The following is an 18,270-nucleotide window of genomic DNA, read 5'->3' on the forward strand; positions in this document are numbered from 1 at the left end:
ACATTCAGCTTATTTGTGGATATAACCAAATGACATCACTTATTGGAATGAAAACCACTGTAACTCAAAACATTTTGGCACTCAAGACAAACTCATCCACTTGTATACAAAATTGTGTCTATAAATATAGTCAGTCAATGAGCATTAAATGAGTGAGGCTGGGTATATGCCCACAGTTAGATAACTGGCCTGCCAAAATCGAAAGATAGACATATACAGTCCCACTCATTTAACGCTCATTGATAAACTACTTATTTTTAACAGAAAATTTGATCTATGACAAGAATTAGTTACATAAATCCACATTATATCACAATTTCAAAATATTTATTACAATACCAATACTTTAATCATATAACTCATCAAAATCACATAATTTTGCAATGCTTCTCTTAAAACTATTTCAAAATAGAGATAAAATTCTAAAGAAAACCAAACAACTCCTTACCTTTCTTAAGGTCTACTCATCCAAAGTTAGTCAGTACTCTCTTTATGACCATCCTATTACATAATCTAGAACGTAAACTATGGCTAAAGTTAGAGGATAGAAAATGAAGGCAATGGAACTCATCCATAGGGGGAAAGTGGTACGAAAGCTGCTTTCACTAAAACAACAAGTACAATTACTAACACCTCAGCTGTGAAGTCCCAATCCAAGCCACGGATATAAATAACGGCCAAGAACATTGCCAGACTTATCGTGTTGTTCATGGTCACTGCACCATATATCTGCAATGCAAGACAAAAGATACTGACTTCAGACGCTCTCTCTTTCTCTTTCTTTTAATTTCATATTGCTGACCTAAAAACTTCCCTATTTCTTTGTCGGTTTAGGAATTTGAAACTGAATTTCCCAAGCACTAGAGATGAGGAGATGCACTATACAGTATAAATAGATAAAAGGGAGTGGAAAGATGATTAAATGACTAGTCATAAAAGAACAAGATATGGCGAGTTATTCAGACAAACAGTGGGACAGCAAAGGATGGAAAAAGTGATTCATACTTACTGACAACAAATAATAAATCCTCCAAATTTCATCAGATTATTTGAGAAAGGAATTGGAGATGCACAATAAGACAAAAAATTTCATGCAATTGTTCTTCCATTCAAACGAAACTATGCTAGGATAGCAGAAAATTAACTTCCAAAAAGCATTAATTAAAGATGTGAAGTCCATAACCTTAAAAAAGGAAATACGGCATGAATTCTACCATAAATGAAAGAAAGGTTTAGCTACCGAACCAGAATCTCTATTATCCAATGCCAAACAAAGATTTAAGAATCCTCCAATCCTAACTGTGTTGCTGCAAAAAAATTCACTGGTAATCAGGTTCGTAGAGTATTGTAATGCACTTCTGAATTCCAACTGGCTCACATGCAGCCTCTTTAGACTACATCGAATACAAGTTGAACTTGAACCAAGTATCACTAATAAGATATCAAAAAAATTAAAGCAAGGTCAATGCTGTCATGGTTCAGCAGTGAAGATAATTCGATGCCAGTCCCTCACCAAATTCCAATTCCACTTAGACACAAATAAGCTGATGGGACCAAGTGCAAGTCTTGGATATCTTAGTGCTTGTCATTATAGTTAGCCCCCAAGTGTCATTTTACCCACACAAGTGGGCTGCTTGTGGTGCCCAACGTCTCAGGCCAATTGTAATTCTTCTATTGAGTTTAAACAAAGCACTTTCAAAAAAAGAGTGAAAAGCATTGGTCCTTAACCATGACAAGATAACTCAATAGACACGGCACTCATTTTTTCTGCATCCCCACATCTTCATCTATCTAATGCAAATGAAGACACTTCTCTCAAGTTAGTGTATTCACATTGTTAGAGGTTACTCAACAACGATGTTTCCATAAGAGATGCTTGTTAATATGAACACGTTCCATATACTCCTTGTCCGATCATCGAGTTGTCCCCCAACATGACCCCTTTTCGACAAAGAGAAAAAGCAAAGAGAATACTGTACATAGCACAATCGGAGCTCAAAAATTTATAGCACTTTGCAATTTCACATAATATGATTCACTGAACTTGTTTCAAGTTGCGACAAACCAAACAACACTCATCTTAAATACCACTGCAATATATTTGATCCTTTAATGTTAAACTAGTTTGAATACCAGTGCAATATATTTGATCCTTTAATGTTAAACTAGTTTGAGGGACCAACCACCTAAGTATTTCGGACTCAAAAAATGAGTGGGACTTTTGGATGCCTTAACATTCCATGATCTACATTGTTTCTTGAATATTCCATTTCTTATTAAGGCACTCTTCCATTGAATAAGTTGGTTGAAATACAATTATAGAGTTCCTTGGTTCCATAGTCCATCTAGGTCTTCCCATAAAACCATTTTCAATATTTCCAAATAAGTGTAGGGGAATTGAATTTCAACCTAAAGAGATAATCATCTAGACTCATTTCACAAGTTGATGACTCGAAATATTTGAGACTAGTTGCAAGTTCTTTAGGATAACCATTGCAACACACCTAGTTCCCTCTGAGTTTCTCCGAGGCTATGAGGTGTACATGCCCAATCTCCAAGTTTATTTTATGGAGGTAGGATACACAAAATTTCTTATTCCTCTAATCATCTCAAACTTGTTTCTGAGGCCATCATCTTCTATTGCTCATCAGGAGCCTCCCAACGATATAAAATTCATCAAATTCTGAGCTCAAGAGACAAAGCTATGGCTTCTAGAAGATTTGTCACTTGTGACATGTCATCATCCATGCAATCCATGTGTCATTACAATGTGCCAATTCCATGAATTGGACATCATGGCTTTCCAAGTTATAGCTAGATCAAGGCTTTTATTTACCCATGGTAGTGGCTTTTTCCGAATCTTTCATATTTTTTATCCAAGAACTAGTGCTTAGTCAATGGTCAAACCTCTGAATCTATGAAAATCTTAAAAGTCCCTTTTTAGTAAAAGTTATATTTTTAGATATCCAGATTCCACATTGTCCCTTACATTGTGTCTGCCACATCAGTTCCTCCACATGACACTGCCACATTAGTGATGAGGCCCATCAATAGGTATATCATAAGGGTCATAATGCCATCCTCCAACTTTAAAATTCTCTTTCTCACATTTATTTACATTTTTTGTTATATTATGCTTAGTGTGGGGTGAAAGATGTGTTGCTATGTCATGTGGCCTAATATGGTTTAAATGCAAGAATTCGAGCAATTTGGAGACAATTTCAATGCAGGAGCTCGGAGTAGAGAGCAGGGAGAGATTCTAGAAGGTTGTTCGCCTCCTTAACTCCTTCAATTAGCCAAGATCACTACTTTATCCCTCATCAACTGGAAGGCATTGACAGCGAAGCAATATGAGGTCATTGGTAGCCAAGCCAGTGCAGTGCAAGGAAGATCTAGATCCACCTTGATTTTTGGGAGACAAACATCTCTATTTTCTAGGGAGCTATTGGTAGATACCCTTTTGTATAAATAAACATGTCAATGAACTCATTAGGATTCGAACTTTGTTTGCAGATAAGAAGCAATTGAGCTCAAGCATTTGTGAGTACTATTTTTTGATTTATTATGTGATGTATTTGACAGTTCTGCAATGATTATGAGAAATTTCTTATTGATCCATCATTGAGTTAGTTCGGAGGGCTGAGGCTCTTGGGTTTGGGCCCAACCCCAGTAGCTTAGTTCCCTCTTATGTATTGATATTCCTTTTAGCTTAGAATGTTTGATTAGTTGTTACATTTTAGTAGAATATAATATCTCAAAAATCCTGTGACTGTTACCTCTATCTCATCTCTCTCATGGGAGCCTGATTAGAGGAATCTACAATCAACCCAAAAACACTATGTTGATGATTTCTTGGAAAGTCTGCATTGGTTATCTTGTTTTTCATATAATTTTTGTAGCTTAGAAGTTGATTCCTTGCTTAGATCAGAGATTTTGGCATAAGTTAGATAGTTTCTAAATTCAACTCATCTTTTCCACCATTGGTTATGACATTTTGTGAATGATAAGAAGAGCAGGTACATGTGATGTTGCAGGACTGTTGGACTGGCAGGCAAGGGACCTTTTTACCATCTCCATCTTGGACTTCTCCACTCCCTTTTGATGAATCACCACCACCGTTCTTGAGCTCTGCCTTTTAGGTCACTGTGAGTATCCCTCCTAGTCCAAAAGTGGCCTTCTTGAAGGGTTGTGCTTGGCTAGGGGTGTTGGTCACCTTCCACCCATCTACCACAACCGTCATCCATCCTTCCATCCCTTGATCTCATTGTTCTTACCTTCCAAATCCTCTCGACATCATTCCTGTAGCATTACAGGTCCTCCTGTAGCAATATAGGGATATTATAGCAGCTTCCTGTAGCATGCCTGTGGCAGCCTGTTTTTCCCTTGTTTTGACCTGTAATACAAGTTTGACTTAGTTTAGGAGTAGGTTGACCCCCCAACTTGGACTCCATGATCAAAGGTAGCACCTAGGCCATTCCAACACTCATTTTTCCTTCAATGCAAGAGAGAATAGCATTCGTTTCTTTATCTTAGATTTGGTAAAGTAGAACATTACTTTATATGCAAGTGTGAATTAGACAGGTAATGCATGAAATATTGAGTTATGAGTTGGTAGAATAATTTCTTGTTTGCAAGTGAATTTGATAGATAGATGGTTGATTGCAATTAGTGTATTTTCCTTTCTACAGGTAGCATAACTCTTGTGTTCTTTCATGAATTGATTCAGTAGAATTTACAAGTTGGTAGCATCTCCAAGTTAGATTTGAAAAGCATTTAATTTTTCCACATTAGATCCAACTTCTAAATTGTACTTTCAGTAGTTAATTTCCCCCTAATTCAGTAGAAGAATAGTTTTGGAGCCTTAATGATCAAATGGCCTAGTTGAGGGTGGCATGAGTAGAATTCCTTCTACTATGTATATAGCACTATCACCTCAAAGTTTGTACAAACCCCAGGTTGATAAATAGAGTCGACAACCCTTGGGAGTTGCAGCACTCTTGATGCAATACCAGGGCTCACCACTTTTTGGCACCGTTGCTGGGAAGGTGTCTAGTTAGAGGTTATTTTTTCTTCAGCATTACTTTATGTTTTGCATTCAATTTTGAAAAAATCATATAAAAGAAGAAAAAATTACTTTCATGCCTCGTAGGAATAGAGATACTCAAGGAAAATTCTTACCAAACACCCCCACACCCTCAAGCAATCAACCTTCACTCTTCTTTGGTGACTGTCAACTTCCCTCTCTGACTACAAGGGAGTTAGAAGACCCTCTAGGTGAACAACCTGAGATTTTTGAAGAACCTATTGGGGAAGAAGAAGAAACCATTTCACCTACCCAAACCATGGCTAAAAACAGGAATGAGGAGGTTTTCCCTATCAGAGAGACTAATGGAGAGGCTAGAATGAAGAATATAAGCCCTACTGCCCTTCCTCACTTCCATGGCTTAACCTCTGAGGACCCTGATACTTTTATGTTTGAGTTTGTTGTTGTCTGTAGGACCTATGACTATACCTCTGATGACCAGAAGCTAAAGTTATTCCCATCTACCCTTAATGATACAACCTTTTGCTAGTTTATGGGTCTGCTTGGGGATAACATCACTACTTGGGCTCAAATGAAACAAGCCTTTAACAACAAGTACAGGGACTATTATAGGTCCAAAGAAACCAAAGAAGAAATCTTTAGAATGACTCTTGGACTTGATGAATCCCTAGAGGACTATGAGGAAAGATTCCAACTCAGTTATAGGAGGGCCAGATGCACCCTTGATCCTGAATCACTCAAGTTAGTTCTTCTCCGAGGGATCAGGGAGGACATGATGGAAACCCTCAACATGCTATATGGGGGAGACATCTATCAGTTATCCTATGAAGACATCAAAACAATGTTCAAGAACCATTCTAGGGCTACTAGGAAGAAGGGTAGGGCTAGTCAAGCTTTGGTCAGTTCCTCTCCCTCCACAACATCCATCAAGAATGAAATTAGAAACATGTTGGAGGACTTTAAAAGTGAAATGTTGCATATCTTTGCTTTGCAAGTGGATAAAATGAAGATAAAGAGGAGACAAGAGGAAGCAGATAGGGCCTTAGCTATTTTTTCCCCAAATTCACTAGAAGGCACCCCAAAAATGAATGTCCATTAAATATCAGAAGTTTGCTCAGTCTGTGAGGAAAACCATGCCATAGATAAGTGTATTTTTCCTAGATTGAAAGTTGTATACCAATGGGCAGAAGGTGGGGTTGAGAAACTCTGTTTTATCAATCAAAGGAGGCCTCAAGGACCTCAGTCATACCAACAGGGCATGCAAGGTGCATCCTACTCTTATTACCATCCCAACCAGAATGCACCCTTGCCACCTTGGTACTCTTCCACTCATCCATCATGGTCCACACCTCCTTCTTGGCCTTATGCACCTCAATATCCTCCTCGACCCACCAAGCAAGCATTTCAACCATATGCTTCTCCAAATCCTCAGTGGAATAACCAATCACAAGGGTGGAGGCCTCAACTCAACCAACCTCCTACTTTACTGCCTCCATCTCCATCTCAACCACAAATCACTCATCTTGCTCCACCCAAGAAACTTCAAATGCCTGCTCAACCCAATCCGAACCTGAATAACAAGCAAGAAAAACATGTCTACAGGAAAGAGACATCTTACCCTGCCTATGTTGTGGAGATTCAAGAAATCGACCTCAAGTTTGGAAGATTTCTCCCAAATAACCAACCTCCATATCCACTTGAGGAGCTTGAAGAAGAAAAGGAAGAGAGTAGCCCTCAAGTAAATCTACCTCATTTTCCTCAGAGATTGATCCATTCTAACCAGTACACCCCAGAAGAGCCTGAACTTTTAGGAGAATTGAATAATATGTGTGTTAAAATACCCCTCCTCCAAGCTATTAAGGATGTTCCCATTTACAATAAGCTTATCAAAGAGAAATGATTCAAACACCCTGTGAGGAGAAAAAGAGACACCCCCACAATCAATGTTATTGGTCAATTATCTAATTTGATGTTGGGGAGAGTGATTTGTCCAAAATATCTAGACCCTGGAAGTACTTTGGTAGATGTGCACATTGATGGCATCATTGTCCCTCACATGTTGATTGATCTTAGGGCTTCCATCAATGTGATGACTAAAGAAACCATAATAAAACTAAACCTTCAAGGATCCTTGAGAAAGACCACTATAGTGCTACAACTTGCAGATAGATTCACAGTGGCTCCTGAGGGAGTTTTTGAGGATGTAATGGTCTCTATTGACTCCTGGGAGTATCCTACTGACTTCTTGGTTCTCTAGCCCAAAACCAAATTCAATGGTTATCCTCTCATCCTGGGAAGACCATGGCTAGCCACTATTGATGCTTACATAAGTTGCAGGGTCAGGAACATGACCATTAAGAATGGGCATTTGTCTAAACAATTGGTATTGTACCCTCCTGCTCAACCATCCATTGAGCATGACTTACCCCTATGGTTGGAAGAGGAGGAGGAAGATGAAGTGTATCATACAACATCCCATCCAATCTATACCCTAGATGTTGTTATAGGAGGGGGACAACCTGATGAAGATGACCTCATTGACCAAATCCTCCAGAACCAACCCCCCAATACCATGCCTCTTGTTGAGCTTGTGAAGGAATTTGAGGGTAATCCTTGGACTGAATTATGCCTAGTTGACCCAAGTCCTGCACATGTCAAAGTTGTAGAATTTGGTCCATCTAGAACCTTGAAGATTAACCCCTCTCTCTTAGCCAGCCAAGAAGAGAAGTTCTACAAAATGCTAAGAGAGCACTTAGAAGCTTTCACCTGGAGCTATAAAGAAATGAAAGGGGTGCATCCTTCGTTTTGTACTCATCACATATACATCAAGGAGGGATGAAAACATGTGCGCCAACCTCAGACTACAATGAACCCAGCCCTGAAGGACATAGTAAAGGAAGAGTTGCAAAATTTGTTGGATGCAAGGCTCATATACCCCATCTTAGATAGTGAATGGGTGTCCCCTCTAGTTTTGGTCCCCAAGAAGAATGGGAAGTGCAGGATTTGTGTGGATTACAGGGAGCTGAACAAAGCCACCAAGAAATACCATTTCCCTGTACCTTTCATTGATCAAGTTTTATATGGTATTGAAGGGAAGAAGTTCTTCTCTTTCCTAGATGGATTCAGTGGTTACAATCTGATCTAGATTAGCCCTAAGGATCAAGACAAAACTACATTCACTTGTCCTTGGGGTACCTTTGCTTATAGGGTCCTTCCTTTCAGTTTATGTAATGCCCCTGCAATTTTCATAGGAAAGCTCTGAGCATCTTTTCTGAGCTGGTCCTTGACTCTGTAGAGATCTAAATAGATCATTTCACTCCCTGTGGGTGTGACTTCTTGGAGGCTCTCTCTAACCTCAGGAAAGTCCTGAAGAAGTGCATTGAAATGAACCTCTTGCTTAGTCCTGAGAAGTGTGAATTCTTAATGAATGTAGGGACTGTCCTTGGCCATTCGATATCTTAGGAGGGAATACAAGTGGACCCAAACAAAAGTGCCATCATAAAAAATGTCACTACTCAAAAGCAGAGGGATGTTAGGATTTTCTTGGGCTTAGCTAGATACTATAGGAGATTTATCAAGGACTTCATCAATGTGGCCTCACCATTTTTTGGATTGCTGGCCAAGGACTTAGGTTTTGCTGGACAGATAACTGCCAAGAGGCCCTTTAGATCTTGAAAGGTAAATTAACCACTGCACCCATACTTAGGGGCCCAAATTGGGCTCTGCCTTTCCATATCCATGTTGATGCATCTGACAAAGTTGTGGGGGTAGCCTTAGGACAAATAGATGGTAAGTTACCTTATGCCATTTACTTCATTAGTAAAAATTTGTCTAAGGCTGAATTGAACTAAACTGTAACTGAGAAAGAACTCCTAGTTTTTGTACACTCTTTGAACAAATTCATACACTACATCATTGGATACCAAACTTTTGTGCAGTTAACCATGAAACTATCCAATACTTGATGAACAAGTGTGATGTGAATGTTAGAATAATTAAATGGTTGTTATTTTTACAACAGTTTGATTTAACTATCATTGACAAGCCAGGAAAAGAAAATGTAGTTGCAGTTTTTTGTCTAGACTTGCTTTGCCTACAGGTGATGAAGGGATGGTCGATGATCAGCTTCCAGATGAGCACTTATTTGCTATCTTAGTGATCTCTCCATGTTTTTCTGACATAGCCAACTACCTAGTTGTTGCAAGATTTCCTCCAAATTTTTCATCTAGGGAAAAGAGCATAATTGTAAGGAAGAGCGCCCATTTCACTTGGATTGGGGGCAATCTCTTCAAGTTGGGACCAGATCAAATCTTAAGGAGATGTGTCAGGGAAGAGGAAGTCTTTGACATCCTCTCAGCCTGTCATGATGGGCCCTATGGAGGTCATTTTGCTGCCAAGAGAACAACTTTCAAATCTCTACAAGTTGGCTATTATTGGCCCACTCTCCACCAAGATGAAATAAGTTATACCAGCAGATGTGATCAGTTCCAGAGGATGGGGAAACCCACACCCAAGGATGAAATGCCCCTACAACCCCAGGTGGCCTTGGAGCCATTTGACAAGTGGGGCATGGATTTCATTGGGCCAATTGATCCACCATTAGGGCAGAAAAAGTACATCATTGTGTGCATTGATTATTTGACAAAGTGGGCTGAGACAAAGGTTGTCAAGGAAACAACAGAGGAGAAAGTGGTTGATTTCTTAAGGGAGAATGTGTTCTACAAATTTGGGTACCCCAGAGAGATAGTCACCAATCAGGGAGCTCAATTCACATCACATATGATCGAGAATCTGTTAAGGCAACATCATATCAAACACATAAAATATACTTCCTATCACCCTCAGGAAAATGGACAAGTAGAGGTTACAAATAGGGCATTAGAGGGCATCCTCACCAAGGTTGTGAATAATAATAGGAGGGATTGGGCAGACAGTTAGTGGAGGCCACTTGGGCCTATAACACAACTTGGAAAACAACTACTAGTTTTACTCCATATGATATGGTTTATGGAAAGAAAGCTCTGCTCTCTATTGAGTTTGAGTATAATACTTTGAGAATGGAAGCCCAATTGGACTTAGATGTCACCAAAGCACAGCAGGAGAGGTTGATCAAATTAAATGGCTTGGATGAGTTCAAAATGCAGACCCTCCTACACACCGATGTTATACGATTGCAGAGGAAGGTCTAGCATGATAGGTAGATCAAGGACAACTTTTTTCAGAAATGGTATTGGGCCTTACTATATGACTCTTGGTTTAAGGATTTCAAAGGAAAATTGATGACAAGATGGTTAGGCAAGTTGATACTCTAGCATCTAATCTGCTCTAGCCTCGAGGTTTTGTAGAAAGGTTATGGCGCATGCATTCTCCAATACCCATAAATTGTTTGGGAAAATTTCACCTAGAGATGGTTTAATTAAAATAATTAACTTATTTAAATGGTTCCCTAAGTCTAAACTTAGGAAATCTGGTAAATTAAAGGGTATTAATTAAATCTGGTGCGAATCTTCTAAAAGAAGACGAGGATCAACTCCTAGTTAATCTTAGTAGTTGATTATGTTTTAATCTTGGCCATTGGTGCTCAACGAGAGATTGTAAGGAGTTTTATGGGCACTTGAAGAACACACTTGTGCATTTCTATTTTTCTACGAAGTCGATTTCCTGTGTAGCAGTTATGAGTTGCCAGAAGTGACTCAGTAAAGTCGAAGCAGTGAGAGAGGGGGAGGGATAGTAGATGGGAGGAGAGTTTTTCCAGATCCAGAGAGTGCAAGGTAGAGAAGGTAGAGAGAGGTTCAAAGAGGCAGCACAGTTCCATGCAGAGGCAGCGCAGTGCTTCAGAGGGAGTTTGAAATTATGCTGAGTAGTCGAGATCTAGTGGTAGAAGCTGGGGTGTGAGACCGGAGGGCTTGAGGGTCAAGCTTCCAACTAGCAAAAGATCATAGGAGGAGATGACGTAGTCCCTAGAGGCTGTGACACAGATCTACGTACGCTAATGTAGAGGCTGCATGGGGCTAGCCATCCAGAGCACAAATGAGATTCAGATCGCCAGTGACAGTGTGATATTTTCCTCACTACCTCTTTGGAAGTTTATTCTCTGTATCATATTTCCAATTTGGGCATCTAATGATTTGTACTCAGGTTACTACTGCATAAGAATAAAACCCTCAGTTGTTGCACTAGTTTTTCCACATTGGGTTTTTCCGAGGACATTTGTCTAAAAACAATAATGTAATTGTGTGTGTGTTTATTTCTCTCCAGTGCAGTATTTAGTTTCCACAATAGTTTATTTTGTGTAGGCTGCAGTGTATGTATTTCGATATTTTCCATAGAAATTTTCAAGTAATTTGTTCAAAGTAATTTAACAAATAGGTGAAGTAGCTTCAGTTTGATGCAGTAGGAATCAGGTTACTAATTTTTCACATGATATCAAAGCACAGACCATAAGAAGAAGAGCTCATTTGCAGGTGGAAGAGGGAGTTCAAAAACACTGGATAGGCAGCATGTCGAAACCCTAGATTGGCAGCGGAGTCCATTGACCAGGAGGGTTAATTTTCGTGGAAAATTACTCTATGAGTGAGTTGACAGAGAGTAAATTTTCTAAATCGAAGATTCACAGAGGCAGAGCGAGCAACGCAGCAGTTTCCACGTAGAGCAGATCTTCAACTGGGACGCAATCATTTTACAGCAGTTACTAGTAGAATAACGTCAAAAGGATAGGAGAGCACATATTGAGGGAATTCTTTCCTTAGGGGACTTCTAGCCAAGAAGTTCGAATTTTTCCAGCAAAGGAGCAGTAGTTGTGTGCAGGATTTATCACTCCAGAAGGGAGTGCGAATAGCTGGGTAGCAGCTGCGTAGAGGAGAAGACAAGGAATTCGACTTTTATCAGAGATACGGCATCAGCTGGGTTGAGAGATCAAGATCGGTTGGACGAAGCCTCCAACTATGTGATCTGGAAGGCTAGAATTTCCTGCCTTCTAGATGAGCATGATCTCAAAACTTATGTCGATAGTGTGGTAGTTGTACCCGCAGATGCAGATCCACTTAAGAAGTACAAGAAGGAGATGGCGAGAGCTAAGAGGTTTATTCTCGATGGGGTTCGAGATCATGTGGTATCTCACATAGCTGGCAAAGATACTGCCCGACAGATGTGGGAAGCACTAGCTACGCTATATGAAGGATCTTTCGAGCAACAGAAGATGTATCTTGAGAAGAAGTTGAGATGCACGAGGAAGCAGAAAGGGGAGCGTGTAGACCCCTTCCTTACTAGGCGTCAGGATTTTCAGGATCAACTGGCTTTAGTAGGATCAATGCCCCATCCTACAAAGTTTGCACAATTAGCACTGAAGAACGTTTCTGAAGATTGGAACGTTTTCGTCCAGAGTATCCTGGGTAGAGAAAAAATGTTAGATTGGGAACGTGTGGGTTGATTCGCAACATGAGGAGATGAGGTGTGATCTGGTGAAGGCCGCCATTAGTGGAAACAGCAGGAGTGGGACAAAAAAAGTGAAGGAAGAGGAGGATGTGGCCCTTGCATCAAAGGGGCAGCAGGAGCAACACAAAATAAATAAGGACAATTCGAAGATCAGGAAGTACTTTGGTAGATGTGCACATTGATGGCATTGTTGTCCCTCACACGTTGATTGATCTTAGGGCTTCCATCAATGTGATGACTGAAGAAACCATAATAAAACTAAACCTTCAAGGATCCTTGAGAAAGACCACTATAGTGCCGCAACTTGCAGATAGATTCACAACGGCTCCCGAGGGAGTTGTTGAGGATGTAATGGTCTCTACTGACTCCTCAGAGTATCCTACTGACATCTTGGTTCTTTAGCCCAAACCCAAATTCGATGGTTATCCTCTCATCCTGGGAAGACCATGGCTAGCCACTATTGATGCTTACATAAGTTGCAGGGTTAGGAACATGACCATTAAGAATGGGCATTTGTCTAAACAGTTGGTATTGTACCCTCCTACTCAGCCATCCATTGAGCATGACTTACCCCTATGGTTGGAAGAGGAGGAGGAAGATGAACTGTATCATACAACATCCCATCCAATTTATACCCTAGATGTTGTTATAGGAGGGAGGCAACCTGATGAAGATGACCTCATTGACCAAATCCTCCAGAACCAACCCCCCAATACCATGCCTCGTTTTGAGCTTGTGAAAGAATCTGAGGGTAATCCTTGGGCTGAATTATGCCTAATTGAACCAAGTCCTGCACATGTCAAAATTGTAGAATTTGGTCCATCTAGAAACTTGAAGATTAACCCCTCTCTCTCAGCCAACCAAGAAGAGAAGTTCTACAAAATGCTAAGAGAGCACTTAGAAGCTTTCGCCTGGATATATAAAGAAATGAAGGGGGTGCATCCTTCGTTTTGTACTCATCACATCTACATCAAGGAGGGATGAAAACATGTGTGCCAACCTCAGACTACAATGAACCCAATGCTGAAGGACATAGTAAAGGAAGAGTTGCAAAGTTTGTTGGATGCAAGGTTCATATACCCCATCTCAGATAGTGAATGGGTGTCCCCTCTAGTTTTGGTCCCCAAGAAGAATGGGAAGTGCAAGATCTGTGTGGATTATAGGGAGCTGAACAAAGCCACCAAGAAATACCATTTCCCTGTACCTTTCATTGATCAAGTTTTATATGGTCTTTGCAGGGAATAATTTCTTCTCTTTCCTAGATGGATTCAGTGGTTACAATCAGATCTAGATTATCCCTAAGAATCAAGACAAAACTACATTCACCTGTCCTTGGGGTACCTTTGCTTATAAGGTCCTTCCTTTCAGTTTATGTAATGCCCCTGCCACTTTTCACAGGGAAGTTCTGAGCATCTTTGCTGAGCTGTCTTTGACTATGTATAGATCTAAATAGATCGTTTCACTCCTAGTGGGTGTGACTTCTTGGAGGCTCTCTCTAACCTCGGGAAAGTCTCGAAGAAGTGCATTGAAATGAACCTCTTGCTTAGTCCCGAGAAGTGTGATTTCTTAATGAATGTAGGGACTGTCTTTGGCCATTCGATATCTTAGGAGGGAATACAAGTGGACCCAAACAAAAATGCCATCATAAAAAATGTCACTACTCAAAAGCAGAGGGATGTTTGGATTTTCTTGGGCTTAGCTAGATATTATAGGAGATTTATCAAGGACTTTAGTAATGTGGCCTCACCATTGTTTGAATTGCTGGCCAAGGACTTAGATTTTGCTGGACAGATAACTGCCAAGAGGCCCTTGAGATCTTGAAAGATAAATTAACCACTGCACCCATACTTAGGGGCCCAAATTGGGCTCTGCCTTTCCATATCCATGTTGATGCATCTGAAAAAGTTGTGGGGTAGCCTTAGGACAAATAGATGGTAAGTTACCTTATGCCATTTACTTCATTAGTAAAAATTTGTCTAAGGCTGAATTGAACTACACTGTAACTGAGAAAGAACTCCTAGTTGTTGTACACTCTTTGAACAAATTCATACACTACATCATTGGATACCAAACATTTGTGTAGTTAACCATGAAACTATCAAATACTTGATTAACAAACCTGATGTGAATGTTAGAATAATTAATTGTTTGTTATTCTTACAATAGTTTGATTTAACTATCATTGAAAAGCTAGGAAAAGAAAATGTAGTTGCAGATTTTCTGTCTAGACTTGCTTTGCCTACAGGTGATGAAGGGATGGTCGATGATCAGCTTCCAGATGAGCACTTATTTTCTATCTCAGTGCTCTCTCCATGGTTTTCTGACATAGCCAACTACCTAGTTGTTGCAAGATTTCCTCCAAATTTGTCATCTAGGGAGAAGAGCATAATTGTAAGGAAGAGCACCCCTTTCACTTGGATTGGGGGCAATCTCTTCAAGTTGGGACCAGATCAAATCTTAAGGAGATGTGTCAGGGAAGAGGAATTCTTTGACATCCTCTCAGCCTGTCATGATGGGCGCTATGGGGGTTGTTTTGATGCCAAGAGAACAACTTTCAGAGCTCTACAAGTTGGCTATTATTGGCCCACTCTCCACCAAGATGAAATAAGTAATACCAGCAGATGTGATCAGTTCCAAAGAATGGGGAAATTGACACCCAAGGATGAAATTCCCCTACAACCCCAGGTGGCCTTGGAACCATATGACAAGTGGGGCATGGATTGCATTGGGCCAATTGATCCACCATCAGGGCAGAAAAAGTACATCGTTGTGTGCATTGATTATTTGACAAAGTGGGATGAGACAAAGGTTGTCAAGGAAACAACAGAGGAGAAAGTGGTTTAGTTCTGAAGGGAGAATGTGTTCTACAAATTTAGGTATCCCAGAGAGATAGTCACCGATCAAGGAGCTCAATTCACATCACATATGATCGAGAATCTGTTAAGGCAACATCATATCAAACACATGAAATACACTTCCTATCACCCTCAGGAAAATGGACAAGTAGAGCTTACAAATAGGGCATTAGAGGGCATCCTCACCAAGGTCATGAATAATAATAGGAGGGATTGGGCAGACAGTTAGTGGAGGCCACCTGGGCCTATAACACAACTTGGAAAACAACTACTAGTTTTACTCCATATATGTTTTATGGAAAGAAAGCTCTACTCTCTATTGAGTTTGAATATAATACTTTGAGAATGGAAGCCCAATTGGACTTAGATGTCACCAAAGCACAACAAGAGAGGTTGATCCAATTAAATGGCTTGGATGAGTTCAGAATGTAGACCCTCCTACACACTGAAGTTATACAATTACAGAGGAAGGTCTAGCATGAAAGGCATATCAAGGACAGCCTTTTTCAGGAATGGTATTGGGCCTTACTATATGACTCTTGGTTCAAGGATTTCAAAGGAAAATTGATGACAAGATGGTTAGGCTAGTTGATACTCTAGCATCCGATCTGCTCTAGCCTCGAGATTTTGTAGAAAGGTTATGACGCAGCATTCTCCAATACCCAGAAATCGTTTGGTAAAATTTCATCTAGAGATGGTTTAATTAAAATAATTAACTTATTTAAATGGTTCCCTAAGTCTAAACTTAGGAAATCTGGTAAATTAAAGGGTACTAATTAAATCTGGTGCGAATCTTCTAAAAGAAGACGAGGATCAACTCCTAGTTAATCTTAGTAGTTGATTATGTTTTAATCTTGGCCATTGGTGCTCCAATGAGAGATTATAAGGAGTTCGATGGGCACTTGAAGAACACACTTGTGCATTTCTATTTTTCTGCGAAGTCGATTTCCTATGTAGTAGTTGTGAGTTGCCAGAAGTGACTTAGTAAAGTCGAAGCAGTGAGAGAGGGGGAATCCCACTCTCACAGAACCCCCTCAAAGTAATGAGGTTGTTTGTTTTGATTGGAATCGATTAACGGATCCTCGTCTCCCTTCTTACATGCCCTTCCAAATAATGGTGAAGACTTGTGATAAGAACATGTATCACATTATTATAGATAAGGGCGCTTTTGTTAGCATTCTATCCTCGACTGCGTGGCAAGCTTTAGGTTCCCCTCAGCTTGTGTTTGTCACTTAGAATTTGTTGCCTTTTAATAGAAGAACTAGTGAGCCTTTAAGGATCCTTCCTCAGTTTCCTATTACCTTGGAATAAAAAATTATGTGTGTTGATGTTATGGTAGTTCAAGGCCCCTTGGATTTAAATTTTCTCCTTGGGCGAGACTATGTTTATGCTATGAATTTTGTCGTGTCTACACTCTTTTGAGTGATGTCTTTCCAGCACGATGGAACAATTGTGACTATTGATCAACTTTCATTCATTGGTCCTAATTTGATTTCCAATCATCCAAATTCACTAAATGTTCCTAATATGCATGTGGTGTCTCCCTCACCATAGGTTAATTATATGGCAACCTATTCCATGTTTGCACCTACCAGCGAAGAAAAGACTCTCATTTTTTTCTCAACTTATACCCTCATTGGATCCCTTGATATGGATTCCTTCCAAAGCATTGTTCTTCCATCTGATGAAAACCTCTTGAAAGCCATGACCTCTTGGGGCCCATAATCAAGGTAAATAGTTCGGAGCATACTTCTTTTACTGTGTCAAGCTCATTAAAAAATGAAATAGGTCACTATGAGAATAGTTTATTCTATGTTTCAAGCTCGCATAAAAATGAGACAAACCTTTGAGCATGGTTCTTTTCCTGTTTCATGCTTGTTAAACAGTGAAACAAATCCCCATCTAATTGATTCGAGTCTTTGGCTACACCTCATAAATTTTGAGTTGAGTCTTTCATCTAATCTTGTAAATGAACCTTCATTTCATCCACCTATTAGTAACTAGCAATCTATCTGGGTCCATAAGCAGAGTAGGCGGATGAAACCAAGTTGAGGGGCATACCTTTACCCTTATGCAAGGGGAAATGTTTTTTTTCGTAGAGTTTTTCTATTGATTTTGTTTATCTTGGATTATATTTTATTTGCAGATGTCGTATTCCCTCAACCATATGTTGGTTATGTTGATGGTGCTTTCCATGGTACCTAGAACATTTCTTTCACAACATGGATAATCTATGCTCCTACTGACGAGTTAGTGAGTTTGCAAGGAATATGCATTAATTGCACAACTAACAATATTTCTGAGTATAGCGTGGTGATCGAACTGTTGTCTGATTCCATTGTGAAAATTTTTGAATCTAACAAACCAAAAATTCTACAGCAGTAAGATGATTTGCATTACCTACTTGTATTCTTCATTTTAACAAGTTATTTTCGGAAATATTTTGTTGAGCGATAAAAGGTGTATTTTTAACTCCTAATTATCTTCACATTAATTGTCAACCCAGGGACAACTTTTTATTTCAAGAGTATACTCAGTTTGAGGTGGCTATTTACTCAAGAGTAATGTTTTGCAGTATAGTGCTTAAAATCCAAAAGTAAATGAATGCTTGAAACAAAATCTACTTACAATTAAAAGAAACTTAACACTCTGAAACTTAAATCATTCACTCAGAAAACTACAACAATTTATCAGTCAAGGATGCAGTAGCAATAACTCATTCCTTGTTTAACTGATATAAATTAAATCAAACATAAACAAGATCCACAATCTGAGAACTTAGGCAGCGATAGCCAATGTCCTTTACAGTTGTTGATCTTACAATCCATACTAAAGCAATAAACTGAAAATGATAAATCAATAATGCTGCTAACAGAAATGGAATAAACACGCTTGCTGCAATAACATTTAAAAGGCAAAAACAAATCCTTGCGTGAA

General features: G+C 39.6%; 1 protein-coding gene across 2 annotated transcripts in view; it reads right to left on the reverse strand.

Annotated features, from left to right (window-relative positions):
- Positions 1-290: 290 nt before the first annotated feature.
- The window catches only part of LOC149161812 (sodium/calcium exchanger NCL2-like), a 197,422-nt gene continuing 179,442 nt past the window's right edge, over positions 291-18,270 (reverse strand). For both annotated transcript variants that reach the window (XM_089435573.1, XM_089435572.1), the window contains exon 5: positions 291-729. In XM_089435573.1, the coding sequence (XP_089291699.1) occupies positions 568-729 (162 nt within the window). In that variant the 3' untranslated portion in view covers positions 291-567. The remainder of the gene's footprint in view (positions 730-18,270) is intronic.

The sequence above is a fragment of the Pinus tabuliformis genome, chromosome 5_2 (genome assembly GCF_031772625.1).
Source record: "Pinus tabuliformis cultivar Carrire ecotype Pingquan chromosome 5_2, CPIR1, whole genome shotgun sequence".
Taxonomy (NCBI): Eukaryota; Viridiplantae; Streptophyta; class Pinopsida; order Pinales; family Pinaceae; genus Pinus; species Pinus tabuliformis.